The 23,397-nt window shown below is 43.6% G+C and overlaps 1 protein-coding gene and 1 long non-coding RNA gene across 17 annotated transcripts in view; one reads left to right on the top strand and one right to left on the bottom strand.

Moving 5' to 3' along the window:
• Positions 1 to 23,397, top strand: part of LOC127517014 (uncharacterized) — a 57,763-nt gene that overhangs the window by 7,262 nt on the left and 27,104 nt on the right. The window contains exon 2 of the long non-coding RNA XR_007931160.1: positions 12,901 to 18,161. This is a non-coding gene — a long non-coding RNA (uncharacterized LOC127517014). The remainder of the gene's footprint in view (positions 1 to 12,900; positions 18,162 to 23,397) is intronic.
• LOC127517012 (zinc finger protein 91-like) overlaps positions 17,918 to 23,397 on the bottom strand; it is a 68,664-nt gene continuing 63,184 nt past the window's right edge. For 9 of the 16 annotated variants that reach the window (XM_051902038.1, XM_051902039.1, XM_051902041.1 and 6 more), the window contains 2 exons: positions 22,538 to 22,643; positions 17,918 to 22,451 (listed from right to left, as the gene is read on the bottom strand). In XM_051902038.1, coding sequence (XP_051757998.1) covers positions 18,283 to 22,451; positions 22,538 to 22,592 — 4,224 coding nt within the window. In that variant the 5' untranslated portion in view covers positions 22,593 to 22,643 and the 3' untranslated portion in view covers positions 17,918 to 18,282. The remainder of the gene's footprint in view (positions 22,452 to 22,537; positions 22,644 to 23,397) is intronic. The other 7 variants (XM_051902042.1, XM_051902050.1, XM_051902047.1 and 4 more) reach the window with 1 other exon arrangement.

The following is a 23,397-nucleotide window of genomic DNA, read 5'->3' as shown; positions in this document are numbered from 1 at the left end:
CCCCCAGACTGTAAGAGACGCGTTGGTCTGGACTACCTCCCTTCGAGAGGGAATCACGCCCAGAGCAACCCCCTTGGTCAGATACAAACTCCTCCTCCATGACTTCAAGGGCAGAAGGCATCGTTCTGTAATCTTGATCCACCTGTTCTTGTGCCAACTGGGATTCAAGCGGAGACTGTTCACCCATCTCTGAAAGGAATGGAGTGAAAGGAGTTCTAACGGTTGACAGCAGCTGCTGCCGCCAACATACCCATGAGCCTGAGGATGCACCTGAACGGAAGTCTGGCCTGCCTTCGAAACCGTTGGAGGAGCAGTGCTGCATTCGACACTATCGATCACAAGATTCTTTTAAATAAACTCATTGGCATTAGTGGAATTGCATTGGCATGGTTCAAATCATACTTATCTGAACGTTATCAGTTTGTAGTAGTAAACGAAGAGATGTCATATTGATCACAAGTTAAATATGGAGTACCGTAAGGCTCAGTACTAGGACTGTTGCTTTTCACTCTGTACATGCTACCCTTGGGAGATATCATTAGGAAGCATGGCGTTAGTTCCCTTTCAGTCGGTCACGTTCGACGTACGTCAGTAGTGACCGACGAATTGGGATATCGCTAGAGAGCCCTATCAGCTTCGAGTGAACTACAACAGGCCAATGAAGTTGGCGTGCGATATTTGCATAATGCGCACCGCCCCCGCCAGGTGGTATAAATAGGGGAGCAGATGCAATCGCACTTTGTCTTTCGCTTCGGAGCCAACCTGTGTGTTCCTGCTATTAGTCTGAGAGTGACTTCGCAAGCCTTTGAAGAGCTTTTGTTCTACAGTACTGGCTTTATGGCACCTTACAGCGAGGCCGCGAGCTTTCCCAGAGTGAGCTTCTCGAGCTGTTATACAGCTCTCAACTGCTGTTTTCACAGCATTATTTGCCCCTTTTGGTTTGCAATTTGGGCCGGTTCCTCTGTGTGTGTGACTCAGGGAGTGAAAAGTGTACCTGCAGTCACATCGCGGCTGTTCCCTGTGTGCTTCGGCACAAAGAACAAGAGCTTCTTAAAGAGCTTCACAGACAGACACTGCGTCTTTTTCAAGACGTCATTCTGTCTGTGCGTTTCTGGAGGCGGTCGTTTCCTATCCTCACTGACGGCCACAATCACTTTCTCTCATGTCTGCTTAGCGTGCTGAGACTGTGTTTGTGGGTGGTTCATATTCTCTTGTAAAACAAAAAAAAGAGAGCATGCCCACGTCGGCGCGTTGTTCGTCTTGCCTTTCTCGTAAGGGCTTGAGCGCTCAGCGCGCCGTCGAGCTGCCGGCTGACAGCGCGCGTTGCCATGGCAACCCAGCGCGTTGTTCGGCGCTCTAGATGCGTGGTCGAGACTCGAGTGCCTCAAATGAGGTGGAGTCCCCTCACCTATTCCCCGATCTAGTTTCTCTTTCTGAATCAGAAAAGTACTACTTTTGGTGAATAAGCCAGGGTGACCAGAGGATCACAGTGGGGCAATACCTGCCGAGCCAATCTCCGTGGGCCCCCCACTCCTCTAATGCATCGCAAACATGTTGTGACTGTGTTCGTGGGTGGTTTATGTTTGGTAAAAACATGGCCACGTCGGCGCTCAGCGCCGTGTGTCGTTCAGTTAGACGACCACGTTTACTCTCCCACATGGCTGGTAGCTTCTGGGTGGATTGCTGGTCCTTCTCATGGGGGACCTAGCATCTTAGTCAGGGCTCCAGCAGAGGATCAGATGTCGACTGCTACATTGGAGAGAGGGTTGTTGGGCTCTGGACTTGAAGATGAGGCTGAGCGTCCCACGGTTGTGATGTGCTCATGCTGAATCAGATTCAGAGTTAACGACCATGCTTTCCCAGGCCCCTGGGGGCGTGGTGCGACGCGTACTCGCCTTGCCCTGCCCCCTGTCTTAGCCCGGACGTGCATGAAAAACTTGGCAGTTTGGAAGCCTTTTTTGGTGCTAAATATGGAACGCCAAAAGGGTCATAATCTGCATTAAAAGTTTTTTCTCTCTCACTTTACTCTGTGGTGGGGTGGCAGTGCTACGGGCACACCACCTCTGCCCTGCATGGGTCTTAGCCCCCGGCAAGTCTGTGGAAGGCCAAAGAGCTCATGGCATATGGGTAGTTCTGAGTCGGGGTTGAGCTACGCATGATGTAAGTCATAGCGCAGGCCCCTGGCCAAACAATGTCCACCATGGTGGTACGGAAACACCCCTGGCTAGCCTTGCAGAGGTGTGTCATCGTCTAAGTACGCTTTCTCGATGCTCTCATCTCACAAGCTGGCCTAAAATCCAGCCCACTCAGCCCGCAGCCAAGCCACTTGGCTAGCGAGAAGCGGTCCTGGAGAAACGGGTGACCTGGAGCTGAGGTAAACAGTTCTTCGGGAGACGATGCCCGCATCGCTCCCTCCCCGGAGGAGGGCCGGGTGGAGAATTTTGGTTTGTTCCGCCGCTGGCTCTCCGGAGACCAGCGGTACCCACGAAGTAGAACTGTTTTCCAGGTCCCAAGAGGGCGCAGCTGGCAGTGCGCGAGGCCCCACCTCGCCACTCTCAGCCCCCTCTCACTTCGCCAGCAGGTCCCAGTGTGTTGGTCGAGGCCGCCTCCCATGTGCCGTCTCCCATTCACACTGCCACCTTGCAGAGTCTGACCCCACTACGGGCCGCTATGCCGTCCGAGTCGGGTCCCAGCACTCTACCTCGCTGCCCCACGCCCGGTATGTCTGTGGTGCATTTGGTCCCGCTGGTTCGGTGTCTGGAAGCCTGGCTAGCGCTTTCCAGCCCGTCCCGCTGGCTCATTCGTACCGTCAGACTCGGCTATGCGATTCAGTTCGCCTGGCGTCCCCCGGTGTTCAGGGGTGTCCATTACACTCGTGTGTCCCTGGACAATGCACCTGTTCTCTGGGCGGAGATTGCTGTCCTCCTGGCGAAATGATGCAGTCGAGCCGGTCCCTCCAGCCGATATGGAGTCAGGGTTCTCCAGCCCCTACTTCATTGTACCCAAGAAGGGCGATGGGCTACGGCCAATCCTGGATCTGTGTGTCCTGAATCGGTCCCTTCCAGGCTGCTGTTCAAGATGCTTACGCAGAAGCGCATTTTCGAATGCGTCCGTCCCCAGGGTTGGTTTGCAGCGATCGACCTGAAGGAAGCGTGCTTTCATGTCTCGATTCTGCCTCATCACAGACCCTTCCTACGGTTTGCGTTCGAGGGTCGGGCATATCAGTACAAAGTCCTGCCCTTTGGGCTGGCTCTGTCGCCCCGCGTCTTCACGAAGGTTGCGGAGACGGCCATTGTTCCGCTCAGATAGATCTGTTCGCCTCCCCGGAGACTGCCCACTGCCAGTTGTTCTATTCCCTGACCGGCGGCACGCTCGGCACGGATGCCCTGGCAATCAGCTGGCCCCGGGGCCTACGCAAATATGCGTTTCCCCCAGTGAGCCTTCTCGCACAGCTCCTGTGCAAGTCAGGGAGGACGAGGAGCAGGTCTTGTTAGTGGCTCCATACTGGCCCACTCGGACCTGGTTCTCGGACCTCATGCTCCTCGCGACAGCACCTCCCTGGCCCATTCCTCTGAGGAAGGACCTCCTGACTCAGAGACGGGGCACCCTCTGGCACCCGCGTCCCGACCTGTGGAAACTCCATGTGTGGTCCCTGGACGGGACGGGGAGGTTCTGAGTGATCTCCCACAAGCGGTCGCAGACACTATCACTTCCGCTAGAGCTCCTTCTACAAGGAACCTCTATGCGCTGAAGTGGAACCTGTTCGTCGAATGGTGTTCCTCTCAACCAGAACGAGAGGACCCCCGATCATGTTCGGTCAGAACCGTGCTTTCCTTTCTGCAAGAGGGCCTGGAGCGAAGGCTGTCTCCCTCCACCCTCAAGGTGTATGTTGCCGCTGTCGCCGCACATCACTATGCAGTTGATGGTAAATCGCTAGGGAAGCACGATCTGATCGTCAGGTTCTTGAGGGGGGCGAGGAGACTGAATCCTCCCCGGCCCCCCTCTGTACTCTCTTGGGATCTGACCCTGGTTCTTACATCTCTCCGGGGTCGTCCCTTCGAGCCTTTGCAATCAGTCGAGTTAAAAGTACTGTCCCTAAAGACCGTCCTCCTGGTTGCATTGGCCTCGCTCAAGAGGGTAGGGGACCTGCACGCATTTTCGGTTGACGAATCGTGCCTGGAATTCGGGCCCGGTGACTCTCACGTTATCCTGAGACCCCGGCCTGGATTTGTGCCCAAGGTTCCTACCACTCCCTTTCGAGATCAGGTAGTGAACCTGCAAGCGCTGCCTTCGGAGGAGGCGGACCCAGCCCTAGCTTTGCTCTGTCCCGTCCGCGCTCTGCGCCTGTACGTGGACAGAACGCGAAGCTTCAGGACCTCAGATCAGCTCTTTGTCTGTTACGGAGGCCAGCAGAAGGGAAAGGCTGTCTCCAAGCAGAGGATGGCCCACTGGATAGTGGACACCATCGCCCTGGCGTATGAGTCCCAGGGCGTGCCTTGCCCGCTCACGTTGAGAGCCCACTCCACCAGAGGAGTGGCCTCTTCCTGGGCGCTGGCGCACGGCGCCTCGCTGACAGATCTGTAGAGCTGCGGGCTGGGCGACACCTAACACGTTCGCTAGATTCTATAGCCTTCGTGTAGAACCGGTATCTTCCCGTGTACTCACTTCCACCAGCCGGTAGACGCGAAGAGCCCGTTCTAGTGTCGGCTTGCAATGCCACTCCCGCACCCTGGGCCGGATACGTGCATCCTTTTTACTCCAGTCGAGTTCCCCGCTTGGCGAACCCTGTCGAGTTCCTCCGAGTCTCCTCAGCGAAAAACAGAGTGCGATTGCATCTGCTCCCCTATTTATACCACCTGGCGGGGGCGGTGCGCATTATGCAAATATCGCACGCCAACTTCATTGGCCTGTTGTAGTTCACTCGAAGCTGATAGGGCTCTCTAGCGATATCCCAATTCGTCGGTCACTACTGACGTACATCTCCGTTCCCTCCTTCAGGGAACGAGGGTTACATACGTAACCGAGACGTTTTCACTGTTACGCTGATGATACTCAGCTCTATATTTCTTCGAGCCTTGACGAAACTTACCAATTCACAAAATTAACGGAATGCATAGCTGATATAAAAAACTGGATGACCAGTAATTTCCTACTACTAAATTCAGAAAAAACAGAGATTCTAATTATTGGACCAAAAACTTCTGCACATAATAACCTAGAATACTGTCTAACACTTGGATGTTCGGTTAAATCTTCGTCGTCAGTTAGGAACCTGGGTGTGCTCTTTGATATCACTCTTTCATTTGAAAGCCACATTTCTAGCATTTGTAAAACCGCATTCTTCCATCTTAAAGATATATCTAAACTACGACATATGCTCTCAATGACAAATGCCGAACAGTTAGTTCATGCGTTCATGACCTCAAGCCTAGATTACTGTAACGCTCCATTGGGTGGTTTCCCTGCTCGCTTGATAAACAAACTACAGCTGGTCTAAAATGCAGCTTCTAGAGTTCTTACTAGAACCAGTAAGTATGACCATATTACCCCGGTTCTGTCAACACTGCATTGGCTCCCTATTAAACATGGTATAGATTTTAAAATCTTGCTAATTACTTACAAAGCACTAAATGGTTTAGCTCCCCACTACCCGAGTGAGCTCTTAATGCATTATAGTCCTTCACGTCTATTGTGATCTCAGAATTCAGGCCAGCTGATAATACCTAGAATATCAAAATCAACCGCAAGTGGTAGATCCTTCTCCTATTTGGCACCTAAACTCTGGAACAATCTTCCAAGTATTGTTCGGGAAGCAGACACACTCTTTCAGTTTAAAGCTAGACTTAAAACGCATCTCTTTAACCTGGCATACACAACACATTATCAATTTATGTTTTTACATTCGTTAAAGGATTGTTAGGCTGCATAGATTAGGTCAGCTGGAACCGGGAACACTTCCTATAACACCAGATGTACTCGTTACATCAGAAGAAGAATGGCATCTATGCTAATATTAGTCTTTCTGTTTACCCGGAGGGATAAACAGAAAGACTAATATTAAACCCAAAACTTTCTTCTGTGGACCCCAAAAAAAGATATTCCAAAAAATAAGTCAGTGGAGTCCAGCGTTCTTCAAAACATTGTTTTTTGGTTCCGCAGAAGAAATCATACCGGACTGGAATAACATGAAGGTGGGAAAATAATGACAGAATATTCATATTTGGGCGAACTATCCCTTTAAGGCAGCATTGCTCCTTTTTTTCTACAATCAGTAAGTACACTAATCGAGAGTTCACAGATCTAATAAAGACAAGATCTCTGTATCTCTGTAGTCTGACATAAAACACTGCAGGATCAACACAAGAGAGGGCCATCTCTTTTCAGGGGATTCCAGTGGGTTTCTTAAATCCTTTCACTCATCAGTACAGACTTGAGTTCTGTGTGGAGTGTGTAGGATCTGGTGATAATGTGATTATGTTTTACCCTGATTTTTTTTAAAAAAAAGTTTTCATTAAAGCGTTATGAGCAATGCACCAAAGCCGCAAACACAAACAAGTCACAAATGGCCAGGAGATTAAATCTGTGACGCTCAGAGTATTGTGTAGATGTGGCTGGAAAGACTCATGGTTCATTTAATTTACTGAAAACCTAAAACTAACCAGTGAACAGGACAGTGAAAATGATACTAGACCTTAATCAATTGACTGTCGGGTAGAAGTCTGTGGAGCTCGCTTCAGTGCGGGCTCGGCAAAAGTGTGCATCAAGGACGCACATGACCGTAAAGTGAGCGCCCTTCTGAAACATAAAATGACAAATGGGAGACCCTACGGTCTCATGGACTTAACAGACACGCGCACACGGCAGTCATTGTAAGTCCACAAGACCGAAAGCATATGAATTGTGCCATTTGGGACAGGGCCATGGAAGAGGTAAATGAATATAAAGGAAGGACAGCAATGATCTATCTGCTGATTACAGGAAGTGCTCATAAAATATTAGTATATTACTTGAGTTTTTTATGAAGTGCTTGTGTTGAAACAGAGACTGTTTACTGATGGATCAAATGATGGTTAGTGTGACTGGGCTGGAATGAGGACGTTTTTGTACTGGGATTTTAGGGGAATTCATAAACAGACCTTTATTACAGGTTCTCAGTGGGACACACCTGTTTGTCATATAGTGCTTATAAGTACTGAACTGTGTTTTGTCACAGTCTTTATATTTGAAACTGTCATATTTTGATTGAATATGATGGTAGTAATGATAATGGTTTGAATCTTACTGTGGACAGTGAAAAGCAGAGGAAAATGGACTAAAAAGGATAATGAGGGTGGTCTAAGCTGGTTTGTGTACTGATTTCACTGGATTTCAGTGTTTCAAGAACTTAATGATGCTGAGATTCCAGTGATGTTAAAGTCAAACTCGTGCTGGTAGAAATCGTTCGCTGGACCTGAGAGAGAACTGATGAACTCTTCAACCAAATGCTCCAGAAGCTCCTCAATGTCAGCTAGAGGGAATTAAATATTTGCAGTGAAATCAAGTCGAGTCACCTTTATTTATATAGCACTTTTACAATGCAGATTGTGTCAAAGCAGCTTTACAGTGATAAGCAGCTTTTAAAGAAAATGAAAACAAAAATGCAGTTTCTTTTCACTTTTACGTTCAGACCAATGAAATAAATCACCATCAGGCAAACCACATCAAACACTGACTGCTGTCCAAATGTGTTATGAGTTACAGCCGCTTCTCTTGAACTGAGGCACTACAGCGATCTGTCACGCCACATTAAAGATAGGCAAATCCTTATGCTTGCGCTTTTTTAAGTGGGTATACGGAAATCCTTGACCTTTCCTAGTGGGTATACGGCGTTTACCTGTGTAGACTATATCACGTAGACTACACTAATGGGGGTCCCCCTCGGGAGAAATTGCGTGCTTTGCGTGGTGGGTAAACACGCTACTGATGCCAGTTTCCATATAGACATACAGACGACCGCTGTCAACTGGACTGCATCAGAGTAGTGTCACATATTCGAGTAAATAAAAACACAAAAAAGTGTCACTATTTTTTTCTTCATTTCAAATTAAATTATAGTCATTGGTTATACTCAAACCATCTCTGCACATTCAGGCCTTGGAGGAAAGTATCTTGGCACTTGAGGTTGAGGAAGTGTAGCAATCTGCGGGCATCTGAAACCAACTTGAACACACCTGAATCTATTTGGTACACAGCTAAACTCAGTTGAGAATAATTCAACCAATTAAATATACCTGAATCAATTTGCTATATATATATGCAATGCCCTGTTGCGATCCCAATCGGATTTATGACCTGTAACACTGCCTGAATCATATTCAAACACTGTTAGCTGTTGGCCAGTTCTCTGGCCCCTCGATTGAGTCTGGTTTCTCTCAAGGTTTTTTCCTCCATGTTTATCACCTGTTTGTCACCTGATGTCACCTGTTGAAGTTTGGGTTCCTTGCCGCTGTCGCCTTTGGCTTGCTTAGTGGGGGTCACTTGATATTCAACAATGTTTTTGATCTGCCTGCATTGACACCATTGTATGCAAACTGAACTGAGCTGGACAATTACATCACTGTTTTCTCCAGAGCTGATATATAGATAAATTAACTAAATTAATAACTATTGATTTTGTAGGGGAATTTTACAGTTAAAGACCCAAAAGTCCAGATATGATGAATGAAGACCCGGAGTCAGAATTTTAAAAGAAAAATAATAAATTGAAGAAAATTTTACTGAAGAATAGTTTGCAGTTTCATCAGCAGAAGCCAGCCTCAAGTCTCACAAGGAGTTTGTAGGTCGCTCTGCGTATATTCACATTTCCACAACAATTATACTCTAACAAAGTCCACTAAATACATAATCTTCCACACATGGACAGATAGTCAAAAGCGTATCTCCATTCGTCAGGATGCTGACGAGGGGACCCTGGATTTAGGTACTGGATGTCCTTTTGGGTCATGACATGGCATCTTCAGGTCTCCAGCCAAATGCCATCTGTCCATTGATACCAATACAGGACCTACACACAGAACACTAGCGCACATACCCAGATACACGATTCACAGCTTCTTCAAGGTTGAAGTTGGTCTGAGCTTTGCTCTGAACATGAAACTTTCCCAAAACATACTGATAACATGTTCTTTTCTCTCAGTGAGAGGTACAGACAATATTCATCATTATTCTCTAGTGTTTGAAAAGGACAATAAATGCTTTAACATACGTCTTCCATTCTGAAGAAGATGCGGTTTGACCAATCAGATGAAAGGGTTGTTTCAGCGCCGCCCACATGTGTGAATGAAATATCAAAGCCATAAACCGATTTTGTAAATCACAACCAAAAAATGAGAAATCGGACCAAAAACTAATTTTCCAAAACAACAAATAAACGAGCTGTCTTTTCATTTCTCGTTAATCCATTCCAAATAGGAAATGAAATTATCAAAACGTACATGGACCCTAGATACAACAATACAATCGATAACAATTCAGACCCAAGATAGCGATCATAGCCTCCTTCAGTGCATTTCTCCACCTACTGGACTGGAGTGCGGAGAGAATACTGCGGTTCGATACTAGCGTTTTAAAAAAACAAATAGTGCAGAGTTCTATACGAGAGGTAAATAAATGCATATGAATGTTATATATATATATATATATGTATATGTATGTATATATATATGTATATATATATATCAACAAGAACCACCACCTGCCAACAGTCCCCCAAACAAACATTATGTACCACAAGCTCTTCATCTACAAGTCATGCAATGTGTTCACACATCTCTAAGCTCGGGTCACCCTGGAATTTCCCATACCCTCCATCTGTTACAAAACTCCTTCTGGTGGCCATCAATGACTAAAGATGTTGCAACCTATGTTAAATCTTGTCATGTCTGTGCACAATCCAAGACCCCCAAGGAGTTTCCCTCGGGCCTCCTCCAACCACTGCCAACTCCACAATGTCCCTGGTCACACTTGTCCATACACTTCGTCACTGACCTGCCCCTGTCAAATGGTTTTACGGCTATACTGGTAATCATTGATCGTTTCTCTAAGTCCTGTTGTTTGGTTTCCTTAAAAGGTCTTCCTACAGCCATGGAAACAGCACAAGCCCTATTCCATCATGTCTTTCGGGTCTATGGCATACCAGACGACATTGTCACTGACAGAGGAACCCAATTCACATCTCAGGTCTGGAGAGCCTTCTGCAGGCACCTGGATATCAATATAAGCCTCACATCAGGGTACCACCCACAATCAAATGGACAAGTAGAACGCCTAAACCAGGAGATCAGCAGGTACCTTAGAAGCTACTGCAGTCGTGAACAACACCACTGGACAGAATTCCTCCCTTGGGCTGAGTATGCCCAAAACTCCTTGACTCACTCTTCCACTGGCATGACTCCCTTCCAGTGCATCTTGGGATACCAACCCCCCTTGTTCCCGTGGTCTGGCGAACCCTCGTCAGTCCCTGCTGTGGACGACTGGATCAGGCGTAGTGAGAGGGTGTGGGACACAGGAGTTCCAGGCCAAAAGATGACGACGTCCACACCCTCCCTACCAACTAGGACAGCGAGTCTGGCTCTCTACGAGGGACCTTAAGCTGCGGCTACCGAGCTGGAAGCTCAGTCCCAGGTATGTTGGCCCATTCAAGATTCTCAGACAGATCCGACCAACTTCCTGAGCTTCCTGCTAATTATCGTATCTCTCCATCCTTCCATTTCTCACTCCTTAAACCCGTCCACCCGGATGCTGACCCCAATGCCAAGAACCAAGAGCCACAACCACCGCTGGATGTAGATGGTTCACCAGCTTACAAGGTGAACGAGTTGCTGGATTCAAGACGCAGAGGGGGTCAGCTCCAATACCTGGTGGACTGGGAGGGTTATGGACCTGAGGAGAGATCATGGGTAGCTGCCCATGACATCCTGGACCCGTCTCTCATTGAGGACTTTCATCGAGCCAGACCCAATCGACCAGCACCACGACCACGGGGACGTCCGCGTAGAGCGGCAGGAGGCACTCCTAGAGGGAGGGGTTCTGTAATTCCACACCAGCAGAAGGAGCCCTCGCTTATTTTCTGACTGTGTGCCACTTTGTTCACTCTACAGTCACTTCCTGTTTGGCAGCCATTTTAAGCATGGCATGACCAAACAGGCCTTGCGAAGTATTGCCAGTTCTACTGCCTTACCGAGCATTTTCTATCTACTGTCTGTTTACCTTGTGTATGACCATTTGCCTGCTTTCCCTGTTTACTGATTATTGGATTTCCATTTTTGACTTGGCTGCCTGTTTGGATTGCTTTTGTGTTTGACCTTCTTGCCTGCCTTTTCGACACCTGCCTTTGGATTACCCCTTTACCCGTTTGCCTTTTGGACTGTTACTGTGGTTTTGACCCTTTGCCTGGCTTCACGCTCCTTTTGGACTGTCCCTAATAAACTTCAGCACATGGATTCCAACATGGCTTCCGCCTCCTCTTTACAGACATATATGTATGTATGTATATATGTAGTGCAATTAAGTGAATAAAAGCTTATTTTAGATTAATGTTGTTGCAAAATGTGAACTTCAAATTAGAGCTATAACATAGCTTTGGCTACTCTCAAATGACACTTGACGATTAATAACCTGCAGTAATATTATAACTCCAAACAGAAACAAACATAGCATAGAAACACTAGAAGACAACCAACAAACTGCACCATTTGATTAAAGATTATAAAAAATGTTACAAAAACAGGCATGGATGAATTGTTCCCAGTAATATGCATTCACAAAATAAACCAGGTCAGTCTTTCAGTTTTGTTTTGTTTTTTTGATAGTTTTGCCTGTATTAATGCCAGCTATGCAGTTATAATGGTGTGGGTGTGTTGGTATGGATGTCAGAGTGTGGTTCGTATCTGTGTAATAAAATATTTGTGTGAGTGTGTGCTTGTAATATTTGAGAGAGAAAAACTCTACTGCAAATCACAAATCCAACCACTGTGTGTACCAGTGGAGTTTTGCTGGTATCTAATGGGGAAAATTTGGTACTGCGCTCAAACAAAATCTTACCAAAAGCTAATTTTTTGAGATATCAACCTCAAATTTGGAACACAACTTGTTTATGGCTTTGATTTTCTAGCAGTTTTAGAGTTCAACAAGTTTCATAAAATATATATATATATATATATATATATATTATGAGAAATAATGTTTATATATCATTTTCAAAATGTTTTTTTTTTGTTTTCACTTTTTAAACTTTTTTGCTTCAACAAGATTCTGCCAAGGGTCTTTTTTTTTTTTTAAATGAGACAAAACTTAAGTCTGTGCTCCCAAACGTCAAATTTTATTAGAGTGTTTGAAATTTTTGAATATCCATGTTTCAGTGTTTAAGAATCTCACAACTTTTTTATAGATATTAGTTACAGACGTGTAACGGACGTAGGCCGGTAAGGGCTGTGCGTGTAGACCTCACTCCCCTGATCTCAAGAGGTGCTCTAGTGATTGATGCTAGAGACTGCAGTCTTTAGCCTCCTTGTTAGAGCACCCACCTCCCATGAGGACGGGCCCGGGTTCAAGGGGCTACAAATGTTTTCTTTCCTTGTGTCTATTCAGATTTCCTGAATGATTGAATCTCATGTGACAGTATGAACACTTGTAAGGTTTCTCTCCGGTGTGGATCCTCTCATGTCTTTTCACACTTACTGACTGAATGAATCTCTTTTTGCAGTGTGAACACTTGTAAGGTTTCTGGTCACATGTAAACAGATTCTCTATAGAATGAGTAATCATGTGCTCCCTGAGACTTCTTTTACGTGTGAAACTCATTCCACACTGGTCACATGTGGACACACTGTCTTCAACATGAGTACCTATGTGCTCATTCAGGCTTTGTTTACATGTAAAACCCTCTCCACACTGGTCACATGTCAACAGTTTCTCTTTAGAATGAGTACTCATGCTCCTCCAGACTTCTTTTACACATGAAACTCTTTCCACACTGGTCACATGTCAACAGATTCTCTTTAGAATGAGTACTCATGTGCTCCTCGAGACTTCTTTTACACATGAAACTCTTTCCACAGGCAGATATCACTCACAGAACAGAATACCAGGCAAGGATCAAAGGCAGGCAGCAACTGGTCGATAACGGGTAACAGGCAGTAACAGGAACACACAGGCAGACAGGATGATAAACGCTCAGAATTGCAACACAGGTTAACAAGACTTCACAATGAGGTGGTGTGTGTGTAAGTCCTTTATAGTCCAGGTAATGATCTACAGGTGTGTGTGGCAATTGGTGATTGGTGTGGAGTGTGCATCTGATTGGCAGGGAGGATTATGGGAAATGGAGTCCAGGAACTGACAGGAACAGACAGTGATCGTGACAACATGGTTCTAAGTATTCAGACCCTTTGCTCAGTATTTAGTAGAAGCACCCTTTTGATCTAATACAGCCATGAGTCTTTTTGGGAAAGAAGCAACAAGTTTTTCACACCTGGATTTGGGGATCCTCTGCCATTCCTCCTTGCAGATCCTCTCCAGTTCTGTCAGGTTGGATGGTAAACGTTGGTGGACAGCCATTTTTAGGTCTCTCCAGAGATGCTCAATTGGGTTTAAGTCAGGGCTCTGGCTGGGCCATTTGAGAACAGTCACAGAGTTGTTGTGAGCAGTGCCTGGTTTTCTTCACACATACCGCTTAGAATTAAGGCCAAAAAGTTCTATCTTGGTCTCATCAGACCAGAGAATCTTATTTCTCACCATCTTGGAGTCCTCCATGCGGGCTTTCATGTGTCTTGCACTGAGGAGAGGCTTCCGTCGGGCCACTCTGCCATAAAGCCCCAACTGGTGGAGGACTGCAGTGATGGTTGACTTTCTACAACTTTCTCCCATCTCCCGACTGCATCTCTGGAGCTCAGCCACAGTGATCTTTGGGTTCTTCTTTACCTCTCTCACCAAGGCTCTTCTCCCCCGATAGCTCAGTTTGGCCAGACGGCCAGCTCTAGGAAGGGTTCTGGTCGTCCCAAACGTCTTCCATTTAAGGATTATGGAGGCCACTGTGCTCTTAGGAACCTTAAGTGCAGCAGAAATTTTTTTGTAACCTTGGCCAGATCTGTGCCTTGCCACAATTCTGTCTCTGAGCTCTTCAGGCAGTTCCTTTGACCTCATGATTCTCATTTGCTCTGACATGCACTGTGAGCTGTAAGGTCTTATATAGACAGGTGTGTGGCTTTCCTAATCAAGTCCAATCAGTATAATCAAACACAGCTGAAATGAAGGTGTAGATGGTGTAGAACCATCTCAAGGATGATCAGAAGAAATGGACAGCACCTGAGTTAAATATATGAGTGTCACAGCAAAGGGTCTGAATACTTAGGACCATGTGATATTTCAGTTTTTCTTTTTTAATAAATCTGCAAAAATGTCAACAATTCTGTGTTTTTCTCTCAATATGGGGTGCTGTGTGTACATTAATGAGGAAAAAAATGAACTTAAATGATTTTAGCAAATGGCTGCAATATAACAAAGAGTGAAAAATTTAAGGGGGTCTGAATCCTTTCCGTACCCATTGTAAATACATAGCTGTATACACTATATATTTAAGCCTAATGACATTTATCATTATTTTCTCCCGCTAAGCAATTTGTTCTCAGTGTTCTCTGGAATCCTCTCAAGCGGAGGACTCCAAAATAACACAAGCAAGAACTAATTTTAAACCTAGCACGTCAATTTTAATTTCACAATGATCTTCCCTCTCTGTGTGCGCGCGCATTTGTGTATGAGAGAGAGCTCGAGCAGCACTGAGACAACGGTACTTTTAAATCCATAGGTAACTAATGTGCTAGTTTTCATACAAAACAAGTAGGCTATGTAACATAATTAGGTACTTTAGTTATTATTAACTATACGTTTCTCAACACTGAGAATAAATAAATATGCATTGCTTTATTTTGTATATATAAAAAATAAAGGAATGCATATTTTATTTACCTTTTTGTATAATTCTGCCTCCCTTCTAATTTAATTATTATTTATTTTAATTGACTTATTTAATATTAATATTAATTGATGTTTAAAAAAATACTATTTGAATTACTTATTAGGAATTAGGTGTTAGTATAAGATTTTGAAATTATTTCTATATGTAAAAGTGCTTAATTATGTATGTATTGGTTATGTCTCTAATTATCATTTATTTATTTTTTGTGTTGGTAATGGGTATTATCACAAAAGAAAAAGTGAAAGGAAGAGAAAGTAGAAAAAAATGAGGAATAATTATTGGTAAAAAATATTATGTCTTTGAAGGAGATGTTTATTGGTATTTGTATTAAATATGCTTGAATTGAAAGACATAATAAAGCATAAAAAAAAGAGAGAGAATAAATAAATAAACGGCTGTTTCCCCAGACTCGCGCTTGTCAGTCATCCACAAATCACAGCACTTTCATAATCACTAAGCCATATAGCGATTTCAATTTTATTTAGATTTGTTGTTCAATATTACTTGAGCATTTTATACCCGTTTACCTTAAGAAGTTAGAAGTACCGTGACTACAGTACTGTCCTCGCTTGAGAATTCAGTCACTGAGACGGCGGGAGTGGAAGGAGGGAGATTGAGCGGGATTTTGTGTTGCTGTCGATTTGCAGTCTCTTTTTAATGTTAGGCCTTACACATTTGTCAATCATCCTCTCTTGCTATTTGGGGAAATGAGCACAGCGCTATGATTGGTCAAACTCTTTTTCTTTTGCTTTATTTGAGTACTACGCATGCACAGAGGAGTCACCAGGTTTTTGCATAGTTTAGAGTGACAAACCAGTGCCAGCGTACTTTCAGGTCAAAATGCATACCTGCTACGCAAAATGCGTACATGTTGGCAGGTCTGGAAATTGTAGAGAACAAGCATACACAAATGGAGATATTTTGTGAAAAATGATGCTTTTGCGTCTCACCGCTGTGACCTAGACCATCCGGCGCCTCTGTTATTGCCTCTATACTGTCCATACAGCCTTTTTTCAAGTTGGAAACTGACAAAACCTTGTCTCGTAGTAAAATTTTTGACATGTTCTATCGTGTGACGTATTATTGCAGCTTTTCACACAACAAAAGTGTGCCATTTTTCCAGTGAAAGGAAGCAAAAGAAAAAACAACTCTGCTCTGAAACAGATTGTTTGGATACCCTACAAATACCAGCGACACCCATAATGCACTCCGGTTTTTATGAGTGTGGCGTCACCTGACAAAGACTGATAAAAAGTGTACAAGTCACTTGTTTTTCTAAAGGAAAAGTTACAGCAGGAGTCCAAGTCTCTCGTGCCTCCCCTCAGCTCACAGAGAATGAACAGAGCCCCTTAAGTGTGCGGTGGGTTTTGTGGGGGGTAACAAAGAATCAATGGGGGAAAGTCATGTGAGAGGAAGCAGTGCCTCCATCGTGCTACGATTGGATATGTTCGGTTATGCTTGGATATGATTGGTTTGTTCGATAAATCCTGCCTCTTGTTTATGTGCGCATTGTACGCGTCAGTCTGAATGAACAAAGTGATGTCTTCAATAGGAAGACTAATTAAAAAGTAAGTAAACAGCTTAGATATCACCGCTTTATGTCACGTCAAAATCAAACGTGAAAAATTTGAAAACATGATGACTGCAGGGGTTTTAGTGAGCAATCAGCTTGGTGAAATTAAAGGTACATCTTCGTGACTGTGACAGAGTGTTTACCGAGCATGACTGATGATCCGAAATAAGTTGAATATTAAAAAGAACAGCTGAAAATCAATACACAAATAAAATATATTGTTCAACCCTCTATGGTATGGTGTTGCCTCCAGGCAACATAGTCTTTTTTAGTTTGTTTTTAATAAAATGAGACTTTTAAATGAACTTTTAAAATATAAATTAAAAATTAATGAAAATGTATATTGATATTGTTATAGTGTACAATTTTAGGCAGGAAAAAACACCACAAATAATTTTTTCCTCATTGATATCATACTGCGTATCATAGAGGGTTAAACTGTTACTGCCTTTAGTTATTATTTTGGAATGTGTAAAAATGTTTTAAACACTAACTTGATAAGATTGACTTGGTTTTAATAAATAGAACAATAATTAAATTCTTAATGTAAAAATACAAAATTAATATACAAGTAAATACAAAATGTATAAGTTATATATATATTATATCAAATGTAGTGTAATTAAGTGAATAAAAGCTTATTTTAGATTAATGTTATTGCAAATTGTGAACTTCAAATTAGAGCTATAACATAGCTTTGGCTACTCTTAAATGACACTTGATGATTAATAAACTGCAGTAATATTATAACTCCAAACAGAAACAAACATAGCATAGAAACACTAGAAGACAACCAACAAACTGCACCATTTGATTAAAGATTATTATTAAAAAAATGTTACAAAAACATGCATGGATGAATTGTACCCAGTAATATGCATTCACAAAATAAACCAGGTCAGTTTTTATTAAACGTTTGATTGACCTTATGGACATTTTTCAGTCTTTCATTTTTGTTGTTTTTTTTTGATAATTTTGCCTGTTAATGCCAGCTATAATGGTGTGGGTGTGTTGGTATGGATGTCAGGGTGTGGCTTGTATGAGTGTAATAAAATAATTGTGTGTGCGTGCTTATAATATTTAAGAGAGAGAAACTCTACTGCAAATCACAAATCCAACCACTGTGTGTACCAGTGGAGTTTTGCTGGCATCTAATGGAGAAAATTTGGTACTGCACCCAAACAAAATCTTACTGAAAACTCGTTTTTTGAGATATCAACCTCAAATTTGGAACACAACTTGTTTAGATTTATGGCTTTGATTTTCTAGTAGTTTTAGAGTTCAACATATTTCATATAATATATATATATATATATATATATATATATATATTTTTTTTTTTTTTTTCCTTTTTTACTTCAAGATTCTTTTTCAAGGGTCTTTTTTAAAATGAGACTAAACTTAAGTCTGTGCTCCCAAGCTTCAAAGTTTTATGACAGTTTTTTTTTTTTACATTTTTGAATATCCATGTTTCAGTGTATGAAAATCTCAAAACTTTTTACAGATATTAGTTACAGACATAATGGACACCGGTAAGGGCTGTTCGTGTAAACCTCACTCCCCTGATCTCAAGAGGTGCTCTGGTGACTGATGCTAGAGACTGCGGTCTTTAGCCTCCTTGTTAGAGCGCCCACCACCCATGAGGACAGGCCCGGGTTCGAGTCTTGCTTGTAGTGGGCGGTGTGAACTGGAGGGGCTACAAATGTTTTCTTTCCTTGTGTTTTTTCAGAATTCCTAACCGACTGAATCTCATGTGACAGTATGAACACTCGTAAGGTTTCTCTCCAGTGTGGATCCTCTCATGTCTTTTCTTAACTATTATCTGAGCAAATCTCTTGTCGCAGTGTGAACACTCGTAAGGTTTCTCTCCGGTGTGGATCCTCACATGCATTTTCAGTTGTCTTGAGTCACGGAATCTCTTTTTGCAGTATGAACACTTGTAAGGTTTCTCTCCAGTGTGGATCATCTCGTGTCCTTCCAGTTCTGATGGATACCTGAAACTCTTCTCGCAGTGTGAACACTTGTAAGGTTTCTCTGCTGTGTGGATCCTCTCATGTATTTTCAGATTTTCTGACACAAGGAATCTCTTTTTGCAGCGTGAACACTTGTAAGGTTTCTCTCCAGTGTGGATCATCTTGTGTCTTTCCAGGTCTGCTGGTTGACTGAAATTCATGTAGCAGTGTGAACACTTGTTAGGTATCTGGTCACATGTAAACAGATTCTCTTTAGAATGAGTACTCATGTGCTCCCTAAGACTTCTTTTTCTTGCGAAACCCTCTCCACACTGGTCACGTGTCAACTGATTCTCTTTAGAATGAGTACTCATGTGCTCCTCGAGACTTCTTTTACGTGCGAAACCCTCTCCACACTGGTCACATGTCAACAGTGTCTCTTTAGAACGAGTACTCATGTGCTCCTCGAGACTTCTTTTACGTGCAAAACCCTCTCCACACTGGTCACATGTCGACAGATTCTCTTTAGAACGAGTACTCATGTGCTCCTCGAGACTTCTTTTACGTGCGAAACCCTCTCCACACTGGTCACATGTCGACAGATTCTCTTTAGAATGAGTACTCATGTGCTCCCTGACACTTCTTTTTCTTGCGAAACCCTCTCCACACTGGTCACATGTCAACAGTGTCTCTTTAGAATGAGTACTCATGTGCTCCTCGAGACTTCTTTTACGTGCGAAACTCTCTCCACACTGGTCACATGTCAACTGATTCTCTTTAGAATGAGTACTCATGTGCTCCTCGAGACTTCTTTTACGTGCGAAACCCTCTCCACACTGGTCACATGTCGACAGTGTCTCTTTAGAATGAGTACTCATGTGCTCCTCGAGACTTCTTTTACGTGTGAAACCCTCTCCACACTGGTCACGTGTCAACTGATTCTCTTTAGAATGAGTACTCATGTGCTCCCTGAGACTACTTTTACGTGTGAAACTCTCTCCACACTGGTCACATGTCAACAGTGTCTCTTTAAAATGAGTACTCATGTGCTCCTCGAGACTTCTTTTACGTGCGAAACTCTCTCCACACTGGTCAAATGTCAACAGTTTCTCTTTAGAATGAGTACTCATGTGCTCCCTGAGACTTCTTTTACGTGCGAAACCCTCTCCACACTGGTCACATGTCAACAGTGTCTCTTTAGAACGAGTACTCATGTGCTCCTCGAGACTTCTTTTACGTGCGAAACCCTCTCCACACTGGTCACATGTCAACAGATTCTCTTTAGAATGAGTACTCATGTGCTCCTCGAGACTTCTTTTACGTGCGAAACCCTCTCCACACTGGTCACGTGTCAACAGATTCTCTTTAGAATGAGTACTCATGTGCTCCCTGAGACTACTTTTACGTGTGAAACTCTCTCCACACTGGTCACATGTCAACAGATTCTCTTTAGAATGAGTACTCATGTGCTCCCTGACACTTCTTTTTCTTGCGAAACCCTCTCCACACTGGTCACATGTCAACAGTGTCTCTTTAGAATGAGTACTCATGTGCTCCTCGAGACTTCTTTTACGTGCGAAACTCTCTCCACACTGGTCACATGTCAACTGATTCTCTTTAGAATGAGTACTCATGTGCTCCTCGAGACTTCTTTTACGTGCGAAACCCTCTCCACACTGGTCACATGTCGACAGTGTCTCTTTAGAATGAGTACTCATGTGCTCCTCGAGACTTCTTTTACGTGTGAAACCCTCTCCACACTGGTCACGTGTCAACTGATTCTCTTTAGAATGAGTACTCATGTGCTCCCTGAGACTACTTTTACGTGTGAAACTCTCTCCACACTGGTCACATGTCAACAGTGTCTCTTTAGAATGAGTACTCATGTGCTCCTCGAGACTTCTTTTACGTGCGAAACTCTCTCCACACTGGTCAAATGTCAACAGTTTCTCTTTAGAATGAGTACTCATGTGCTCCCTGAGACTTCTTTTACGTGCGAAACCCTCTCCACACTGGTCACATGTCAACAGTGTCTCTTTAGAACGAGTACTCATGTGCTCCTCGAGACTTCTTTTACGTGCGAAACCCTCTCCACACTGGTCACATGTCAACAGATTCTCTTTAGAATGAGTACTCATGTGCTCCTCGAGACTTCTTTTACGTGCGAAACCCTCTCCACACTGGTCACGTGTCAACAGATTCTCTTTAGAATGAGTACTCATGTGCTCCCTGAGACTACTTTTACGTGTGAAACTCTCTCCACACTGGTCACATGTCAACTGATTCTCTTTAGAATGAGTACTCATGTGCTCCCTGACACTTCTTTTTCTTGCGAAACCCTCTCCACACTGGTCACATGTCAACAGTGTCTCTTTAGAATGAGTACTCATGTGCTCCTCGAGACTTCTTTTACGTGTGAAACCCTCTCCACACTGGTCACGTGTCAACTGATTCTCTTTAGAATGAGTACTCATGTGCTCCCTGACACTTCTTTTTCTTTCGAAACCCTCTCCACACTGGTCACGTGTCAACTGATTCTCTTTAGAATGAGTACTCATGTGCTCCTCGAGACTTCTTTTACGTGCGAAACTCTCTCCACACTGGTCACATGTCAACAGTTTCTCTTTAGAATGAGTACTCATGTGCTCCCTGACACTTCTTTTTCTTGCGAAACCCTCTCCACACTGGTCACATGTCAACAGTGTCTCTTTAGAATGAGTACTCATGTGCTCCCTGAGACTACTTTTACGTGTGAAACTCTCTCCACACTGGTCACATGTCAACAGTTTCTCTTTAGAATGAGTACTCATGTGCTCCCTGAGACTTCTTTTACGTGCGAAACCCTCTCCACACTGGTCACATGTCAACAGTGTCTCTTTAGAACGAGTACTCATGTGCTCCTCGAGACTTCTTTTACGTGCGAAACCCTCTCCACACTGGTCACATGTCGACAGATTCTCTTTAGAATGAGTACTCATGTGCTCCTCGAGACTTCTTTTACGTGCGTAACCCTCTCCACACTGGTCACATGTCGACAGATTCTCTTTAGAATGAGTACTCATGTGCTCCTCGAGACTTCTTTTACGTGCGAAACCCTCTCCACACTGGTCACGTGTCAACAGATTCTCTTTAGAATGAGTACTCATGTGCTCCTCGAGACTTCTTTTACGTGCGAAACCCTCTCCACACTGGTCACATGTCGACAGATTCTCTTTAGAATGAGTACTCATGTGCTCCTCGAGACTTCTTTTACGTGCGTAACCCTCTCCACACTGGTCACATGTCGACAGATTCTCTTTAGAATGAGTACTCATGTGCTCCTCGAGACTTCTTTTACGTGCGAAACTCTCTCCACACTGGTCACATGTCGACAGATTCTCTTTAGAATGAGTACTCATGTGCTCCTCGAGACTTCTTTTACGTGCGAAACCCTCTCCACACTGGTCACATGTCAACAGTGTCTCTTTAGAATGAGTACTCATGTGCTCCCTGAGACTTCTTTTTCTTGCGAAACTCTCTCCACACTGGTCACATGTCAACAGTTTCTCTTTAGAATGAGTACTCATGTGCTCCCTGAGACTACTTTTACGTGAGAAACTCTCTCCACACTGGTCACATGTTAACAGTTTCTCTTTAGAATGAGTACTCATGTGCTCCCTGAGACTACTTTTACGTGTGAAACTCACTCCACACTGGTCACATGTCGACAGATTCTCTTTAGAATGAGTACTCATGTGCTCCCTGAGACTTCTTTTACGTGCGAAACTCTTTCCACACTGAGGGCAGGCGAACGACTTCTTGGCTTCAGTCTTTTCAGTCTGTGAGAAAGTCAAAGATTTTCCTCCAGTGATGAAATGGTGTTTCTCTTCCACCTCATTTGATTCTTTCCTTTTCTTTTTCACCTCCATCTGGTCTAAAATAACCACAATAAATCATCATTAATCAGCTTAATGTATAGGAATATGTACTATGAATGAAGAATCAAGAATAAACACCAACCTCTTTGTTCTTGATGCTCGTCTTCACTTGTAGGCTGATGGGAATATTCCAGCATTTATTAGTGAATTCCAGTGGGAGGAGCTTCACTGAAAGAAGAGGAGCAGATCTGACAAAAAACAAATTTAAAAAATTGGTTAATGAATTGATATATTTCTATTCAAGCATTAATGTTGTGTGTGTATATTGATATTGCTGCTTGAGTCTAGATAAATTGAGAATGGGATGGGCAAACTTCCCAAAATTTCATATCACAATTCTATAACAAACAATAGCTGCAATTTTAGATTTTACAAATTAAGATAATTTTGATTACAGAATGCTGTCAGATTTCCTTCCATCCACTGCTTTTGTTACAGAAACTTTGACGCTTCACAAACTTCATAAAGAGATCGGAAAACTAATCCATATGAATCGAGCGGTTTGCTTCAAATTTTCTGAAGAGAATCGATTGCTTGGTATGATGAACCGATTTGATGGATAGTTTTCCGATCTCTTTATGAAGTTTGTGAAGAGTCAAAGTTTCAGTAACAAAGGCAGTGGATGGAAGGAAATCTGACAGCATTCTGTAATCAAAATTATCCTAATTTGTGTTCCGAAGATGGAACAAAAAGTCTTACAGGTGTGGAACGACATGAGGGTGAGTAATTAATAACATAATTTTCATTTTGGGGTGAACTAATCCTTTTTAACGAGGTGTGTTTAGATCATGTTACATTGTAAGAGACGAATAACAGCTACTTCAGAGTGTAAAAGGTCTAACCCAGCAGAAAAGGAACTACCGGTAACGTAAGCATACACTGATTGGTCGAACGCACACGACACACCGGCACCCGCCATTTTTAAAAAGCTACTCCATGAAC

The sequence above is a fragment of the Ctenopharyngodon idella genome, chromosome 8 (genome assembly GCF_019924925.1).
Source record: "Ctenopharyngodon idella isolate HZGC_01 chromosome 8, HZGC01, whole genome shotgun sequence".
Classification (NCBI taxonomy): Eukaryota; Metazoa; Chordata; class Actinopteri; order Cypriniformes; family Xenocyprididae; genus Ctenopharyngodon; species Ctenopharyngodon idella.
This window is presented reverse-complemented; position numbering and strand designations above follow the sequence as displayed.